Source organism: Henckelia pumila, chromosome 4 (assembly GCF_033568475.1).
Source record: "Henckelia pumila isolate YLH828 chromosome 4, ASM3356847v2, whole genome shotgun sequence".
Taxonomy (NCBI): Eukaryota; Viridiplantae; Streptophyta; class Magnoliopsida; order Lamiales; family Gesneriaceae; genus Henckelia; species Henckelia pumila.
Window position 1 is genome coordinate 118,013,843 of NC_133123.1, and position 8,021 is coordinate 118,021,863.

At 34.4% G+C, this 8,021-nt stretch overlaps 1 protein-coding gene across 2 annotated transcripts; it reads left to right on the plus strand.

The window, feature by feature from the left end:
* Nucleotides 1-210: 210 nt before the first annotated feature.
* Nucleotides 211-6,774, plus strand: LOC140863752 (gamma aminobutyrate transaminase 3, chloroplastic-like). Of its 2 annotated transcripts, none has more exons than XM_073267387.1 (18): nt 211-425; nt 1,165-1,280; nt 1,602-1,686; nt 1,777-1,849; nt 2,761-2,858; nt 2,938-3,030; nt 3,387-3,460; nt 3,535-3,573; nt 3,651-3,790; nt 4,036-4,112; nt 4,198-4,272; nt 4,628-4,759; nt 4,844-4,931; nt 5,010-5,088; nt 5,794-5,884; nt 5,966-6,044; nt 6,156-6,271; nt 6,477-6,774. In XM_073267387.1, the coding sequence occupies exons 1-18, from the start codon at nt 381-383 to the stop codon at nt 6,549-6,551; spliced, it is 1,575 nt and encodes a 524-aa protein (XP_073123488.1). In that variant the 5' UTR covers nt 211-380; the 3' UTR covers nt 6,552-6,774. The 2 variants fall into 2 exon arrangements, with proteins under 2 accessions (XP_073123488.1, XP_073123489.1); XM_073267388.1 differs by having other exon boundaries at nt 3,651-3,739; nt 6,477-6,773.
* The last annotated feature ends 1,247 nt before the right edge of the window (nt 6,775-8,021 follow it).

The window sequence follows — 8,021 nt, forward strand, 5'->3', positions numbered from 1 at the left end:
ATTTTGTAACAATATGCAATAATTTTTCAGAATTTTTTTTTAATTTAAAAAATATGTTTTTATCCTCTTGTTCTCTCAAAGAGACTCTAAATTCGGAGGGTTTTTTTTTAAAAAAAATAATTAATATTTGTTCCTGTCTTTGCTTGTTTGTAGTATTATTATATCATGTACTGCAATCCTTGCATAGAAAATATAAATAAACATGAACAGCGTAGGTGACATCAAATTGTTTTTTTTTTCTTTCTCTCTCTCTCAAACCAAAGATTGCGATTTGGAGAAAAATTTCTTCTTTGTTCATCAAGATTCATTACAGAGCACAATAGTTAGCTTTTTTCTTCATGAAATGTGTTTTTAAATAATAATCACTCTATACATACGTGATGATCCGACGTTTCCTTCATTTGAATGTCAGAAATGCTAGCCAGGTGATTATTAATTTCTTGATTTTGTTTCTTTACACAGGCCCATGCCAAATTATTTGATTTTGGGTTAATAAACATCGTAATACTTACCCATCTAATTTAAACTTGTTTTATTGGATTAGTTTAAAATCGAAAACTACAGGTTTGGTTTGGTTTTGTTTCTTTCTTCGTTTATGCAGTGGACTAATTCTTGACTCAAGCTCTCTGAGTAAAATTGAAGACGGGAAAGGAATATCAAGAGTTTTTGTGTTTAATATTTATTAAAAAAAATGCAAACTTTGTCGTTTAAAATATGAATCCATATGAGATTCTGGAACCCAATTGCAGATTGAGCATTATTTGGTTGGTGAAAACTGAGGACTGGTTTCAAATTAAACAAGCATTTAAAAAATTTGATAGCTGATCCAAGCTTGAACTAATAAAATATCAACTATTGATGCTAGCTCTAAGGGCTAAATGGTATGTCTGGTTTTCTCAGAGGATGAAAATGATCACCTTTCGAGTTTGAACTAATAAATTATGCATCCTACAAAATTTCTTCGTGGATACAGCCAGCCATGATTTATTATTGTTAACCTTTCTTAATTAAGTCCATTTCGAAATTAAAACATTTTGTTTTTTCATTTGAACAAACGAGAGAACCGAATTCATATGAACTCGAGATTGATATTTTGCTTTTTTATTGTTGTTTAAACCTTGTATACTGGATTGTAAAATATAACATGCTGGTTATTGTCAATAGGATCTTGCAGCCGGTAGAAGAGTGCGAAAACATTTAATTCAGGCTCCTATGCTGGCAAAATGGTATAGCAACGAAGCATCTCTACAGAAGGATGTTTCTTCTATAGATGAGAAAGGGTATGTAGTACTTTTTATCCAATATTCTTCTTGCTTCTACTTCACAGTTCTTTTTTTTTTTGGTTGCCATGGTATATTTGAAAATGAATTTCAATTCAAACTCCCTGCAATGTGAGTATTTGTAAACATACAAATCTCGGGTTTTCATGCCGGAATTCTTCTGTGCCTGAAACTTGACTTCTGTGGATAAACTCTCGGCAGATTACTATCGAGTCATTACACAACCCTGATGTTCATTAAATGCATCTACATCTTGTTTATGCTTACAAGTTTCCATGAAACTTTATTTTCTCAAATATCATTGGCCCTCGAAACTTGTAGCTTCAAGGGGCATGATATGTTGGCACCTTTTACCGCTGGCTGGCAAACGACTGATTTGAATCCTCTTGTGGTTGAGAAGTCTGAGGTAAGGAAGTAGTTTTTGTTAATTTGAATTTCTTACCTTCAGAAACAGTTTTCATATAATTATGAGTTTTCATTTGTTTATTTATTGCAGGGGTCCTATGTTTATGACACCAACGGGAAAAAGTATCTTGATGCCCTTGCCGGTTTGTGGTGCAATGCTCTAGGTAATCACATTCATAATGATTTTCTTGTCAAGTATATATATTTTTCTTATAATTTTTTCTTTTTTTAGGCTATTACAGTTTTCTAGATTATAGATGAATACTAAGGGCTAGCTTGGGTACAAAAACACTTGTTTTCAGAAAGTGTGTTAACAAGTATGACTTTAACTGTTTTTCTAGAGCAGCAGCAAAGAGAGTTTTCTTATATTTATTTAAAGAGAAGTTGAAGTGGTGGCGACGAATTGCAAATGCATTTATGATATTAAGATAACAATTTTAATTTTTAGTCAAGTCAGGTAGTGAATGAAACTGGGAACGTGAACTATGGTAGCATTTGAATCGATGATCTGAAGCTAGGGATTTCAAATTCAAAATAACAAATCCATTCGTTTGTTCGGCAATGAATATCAAATCCCTAAAAATTTATTTTTTGTTTCATTGTGGTGGATTTCAAATCCATACCAACATGGAGTCATATCAAATTCTCCCTCAATTACTTCCGCAATTACAATCCTTCAATCCAAATGCAACTTAAAATATTCAAAATGACTGAATGAATTCAATCTTAATCAGAGACCTGCAAGATATTTATTCTTGGCTATTATCTTGGAAGTATACTATTTCACTGGAAATTTTTCAAAATCGAGATCAATAAGCATGTAAAAATTGAATTCTACACAAATACATACATCAGAAACTTACATCCAAGATTAAGCAGCAGTGCAGCACAGAAGAGTAAAAGCTCAACTGAACATCGAACTGTCAAACAAATAAGTTCAACCCCCACATCCCGCATGAAATTTTTCAAGTTGAATGTCTTATTTAGTTAAATTAGGTAATGCATTTAAGCAGATACCTTGGGATCTTGAAGCAATGCTTTTAGTCATAGCTTTGATTATTTATAATTCTTTCAGGTGGAAATGAACAGCGTCTTGTTGCTGCTGCATTGAAACAGCTAACCACATTACCATTTTACCACTCATTTTGGAACCGCACTACAAAACCTTCTCTGGTACGATAAAATCAAGTTTAGTTAAAACTACTAGTCTGAAACTTTCAAAGGGTCCGTTTCTGATCCATTTTGTATTTAGGATCTTGCAAAGGAACTTTTGGAGATGTTTACTGCAAGCAAAATGTCTAAGGTGTTCTTCACAAATAGTGGATCAGAAGCTAATGATTCACAGGTTTTATCTTTAAGCTATATTGAGTTTGATATCATATCTTCATCACTTAAAAAACTTGGCTTTTCTATGTTTGACGGGTTGTAAAGAAGAGTACTTATAATTCTTTTTAGCCCTGTCTATATTGAATGACATTTTCTATTAGATATTTTACCCGTATAATTTCATTACATAAATTAATCAAAATGCATTTTTGTTACTTCACTATGCCTTTATTTGTTCATCAAATTTTGTTATTATATAAAAGAACTTTTCATTAGAAAAACTTGTAAAACCCACCAAAGTTTATGCTGATAGAATGCTCTGACTTGTTTCTCTGAGCTAGATTTGTTCCTTGGCTGCTTGTTCCCTCCTTCCAGGTGAAGTTGGTCTGGTATTACAATAATGCACTTGGAAGGCCAGACAAAAAGAAGTTCATTGCTCGAGCAAAATCGTAATGATTTCTGTGACAGTATTACATTACTATTGGAATGATCCTGTTTTAATTTTCTTCCCGTCTTTTGCCAGATACCATGGTTCAACACTTATAGCAGCTAGTCTTTCAGGGTATGTTTGTCACAAATCAAATTTCAGAATGGCAAATTTCATGTGTTCTTAATGAATCTTATATTGACTTTTAACAGTCTGCCTGCACTCCACCAGAAATTCGATTTGCCTGCTCCTTTTGTACTTCACACAGACAGCCCACATTACTGGCGACATCATCTTCCAGGTGTGATACAGTTTTCTACAACGGTAGAGGCAGAGAGAGGGGCTAGCATGGGTAGTCACTCTCCTTGATTTAAAAAATTTCCTATACATTGGTCTAATTTTTACATTTTATTCATGCAAAAGAATATGGTTTCATTTCCTTAACTTTTTGTTTACCTCCATCACTGGTTCCTGCATTTTTTCTTCTGTCCTTTTCAAGGAGAAATAAGAGATTTATAGATGCAAAGGGGGGATGGGCCATGGGTGTGGTGTGTTGTTTCAAGGTTGTATCAAAATCTTAAAAACATAAGTTTGTAGGAGAAACTGAGGAGGAGTTCTCTACCAGGTTGGCCAATAACTTGGAGAACCTTATTCTCAAAGAAGGTCCTGAGACGGTAACTGATACTTGATATCAGATTCAAGCCATTTCTTTATATTTTAGACTTTAAGTTGCTTAACTAGTCAAAGCCATTATTTCAGATTGCTGCTTTTATTGCTGAACCGGTAATGGGAGCAGGTGGTGTGATACTTCCACCTGAAACTTATTTTGAGAAGGCAAGTTTTCCGTCCATTCAAATTTAGAAAGAATGTTCTTAGGAAACTATGAAGATAAATTTGCTGAATGCATTTTCATACATCTCAAGTTGGAATTTGCATAAAATAATTCAACCTATTCTAAGGTCAACTAATACAACCAATCAGATTAAATCACATAATCAATCATATTCATAATCAATTAAACAACTAATATCATGATTTTAATCCATTAAATCCTACCCAAAAGGAAAATATAATAATAAAACATATCATGTAAGTAGTACACACAAACACTATTTAATTCGTCTGGCATTCCTTAATTTTTCCTCGTCATTTTGATTTAGAGTGGTTTGAATCTTTAATGTATGCGCAGATTCAGTCTGTATTAAAAAAGTATGATATTCTTTTCATCGCCGATGAGGTAATTTGTGGCTTTGGAAGGCTTGGAACAATGTTTGGTTGCGACAAATACAACATCAAACCTGATCTTGTGTCCATAGCTAAGGTAATTTTTTTTTACAATAATCTGGTGAAAAAAATTGCCTTTTTTGCATCGTACTTGATATCCTTTAGTCTCAATAATCTGTAGGCACTTTCTTCTGCCTACATGCCTATTGGGGCTGTGCTTGTGTGCCCCAAAGTGTACGATGTCATACATTCTCAAAGCAATAAACTTGGTTGGTGGTGAAGTTTTGGCTTGACTTTCAGGAGTTTCCTCATGATATCTAGATTAAAATGTTTCTATTGCTTTTAAGGTTCTTTCTCGCATGGATTCACATATTCTGGACACCCAGTAGCATGTGCTGTTGCATTGGAAACACTCAAGATCTACAAGTATGCTCTTCTTATGTAATTTGTTCCAGTTAATCAATTGTTCTGATTATATTGCAAAGTACGTGTATCATGTCTCATGTGGGTCGTGACTCGTGGTGAATAGGACTTGGCTATTCATTTTTGCATAGATATTATTAATTCCAGTTTGATGGCTAATGAAGCCATCACTAAGATTCTGGCTCGTGGGCTCCATAGCAGTGAGCTCAGGGTATGACAAAGTTAGATCTTGATATGAAGCGAAGCCAATTAACTCGTCTTTACAGTCTCCTTTGAATGGCAAAGAAAGGTTGAGAGAATGTGTGTAGTACTTTTGGTATTTTATCTGATTATACCCATGCTCTATATGAGATCGTGGGGGAGTTGTAAGAAAAGATTTTGTGTGATGACACGATTGTTTTTTCTAGCAACTCAAGCTAATCATTTCTGTAAAGCGAAAGAAACGAAGCATCATACTTAGTAATTGCTAATAAAATCCATCATAACATTACCTCGCTTGCACTGAAGCCAGCATAACATGGAAATTATGGAAAAGTTTACTGGACAAATTAGTTGGTATATGGCATGTTTGTGGTGGGATATTTTCTTTGGGAACTTTTGTTGAGGCTCGATATTTGTGTTTGAATTTGGGCTAAAGCTTGGTGATCAGGTACTTATTTTAGTTCCTAAATATGTAAGGAGAGTTTTGATAGGTTTGATTGTTCGCAGGGAGAGGAACATTCTGGAACAAGTAAATAATATAGCCACAAAATTTCAAGAAGGTGTGAAAGCATATTCCAGCAGTCCCATCGTCGGAGAGGTAGGTTTAGCATCACTTTTGATATCTTTACGCTGAAAACGGACTTGGTTCATAATTTGACAAACGCTCGTTATGTTGAAGATACGAGGAACTGGACTGATCCTTGGGACAGAATTTACTGATAACAAGTCACCAAATGATGCATTTCCTCCTGAATGGGGTAACATCATTAGTTTTCCTGGCTATTTTGTCTTCTATAGAGACATAGTTTTTCTTTTTATGTGTAATACTCCCTTCCCCTATAATCCCTTCAACTTGGTACATACATTAGGAATTGGTGCATACTTTGGAGCACAATGTGAGAAGCATGGAATGCTTATACGTGTTGCCGGAGACAGTATAATGATGTCTCCTCCATTTATAATGACTCCTGAAGAAGTTGACGAGGTAACAAGTTCACAAGACATCATCTGCTTCAATTAAAATGACAGGATTCTATTATTTTTACACAGTGAAACATAGCTTTTATCCCCTTGAATAAAAAAAATCCTGGTTCTTGTTGAGCCCCTTAAATGTTGTTTTGATGATACTATATTCAAAGTTGTTACTTGATTTTCTTAAGCAAAAACTGAAACTGTGCTCCGTTTCTCAGCTAATCGAAAAATTCGGGAAAGCTCTCATAGATACAGAAGAAAAGGTTCAGGTTCTCAAGTCTCGGAAGAAGTAATGGTGAATGAGAACTAAAAACTTTGATGTCCATGCAAAGTACACTCAATTTGCTGCCTGAATTTGATATGCTAGGAATTAGATTCTTATGATATTTTGACCCGTGCTTTTTTCCTCTATAAAGGCTACTTGTTCCTTCGAATTCTGGTCCTTCAATTTGCGATGTGCCAAAAATTTCCTCACTTGTGAACTTTGGACGCCTTTGTTTCACACATTAATACAACATTAAAAACTAATGGAAAAAGTGAGAGATGTACCTATTATTTGTGGGGAGATTTGGCATGTGTGGTGAGCAGAGGCGGATATATACGGGGTACAAACGAAACAAATCAAATCGAGCTTAATAATAATAAAAAATATATATATATACTAGGGCACCATTTGGTAAGCTGGATTGGCCACGGATAAAGTATTAATCAAACGTTTGGTAGGATTTTAACGCAATTATGTTATACCTAGGGCTCGTTATAAAGTTGCTGTATCAACTGGAAAAAGTCAGACTATTGTCCACTTCTCCAGCTAGGTATTAGTAAGCCTTATGTCTACAGTAGCTTTGATTATTTATTTCTTGACGTTTCTACCCCTTGCCCTAATATTTTTTTACCCGTCCACCACTAAAATTTCATTGCCGCTTCTTCCTCCCTCCAATTTTCCCCCTTCTAAGGTATGTAGAATCTTTGGGAAACTCAGTTTTTTCTTCGATCAACTCTCTTTTATTCAAATACATACATCGTAGTTCATGTTTAGTCACTACAGGAGAAAGGTAGATGATGAATGGGTTAGTAATCTGTGGCTCGATTTTTTTTTTTTTTTTTTTTTTTTTTTGTTGATGGAGCTGTGTTTCAACAAATTATGTGCATTTTGAAAAGGGACACTGTTTGTTGTGGGATCGACGGTAGTTTATCAGGAGAAGAACAATTTGATGCATCAATGAAGAGCTCTGATTTTCAGCGGTAGTTTATCAATCCACAGGACCGTATGCTAGCTGCAAAATTTCAGAGAAAATCTCAAATTAATGAGAGTAGTAAAAAAAATTAATTTCGGAATTGGGTATGAGATCCAGATCTGGATATGGGCGAAGAGGAAGAAATCGCTCGTTTATTGGGGGACAAAGTCCACGGTCAACAGGGGTAAATTGGTCTATAAAAATATTATCCCTCATTTTATCCATATATAAAAAATACAACCAAACAAGTAATAAAAACAACTTTTATTATCCTATACTTTATCCAGCTTTTATCCATACATTAATAATCTTATCACAAAAACCAAACGGTGTTTAGGGGTACAAACGGAACAAATTGAATCGAGCTTAATAATAATATAAAAAATAAGGCTCGAGTTCGGCTTGAATTATGTATATTTGAGTTCGAACTCGATTTGAAGTTTGAATATTTCAAATATTTTGGCTTGAGTTCGACTCGAGATGAAGTTCGAGTTCGTGTTTGCTCGAAATATTCAAACTTATTTA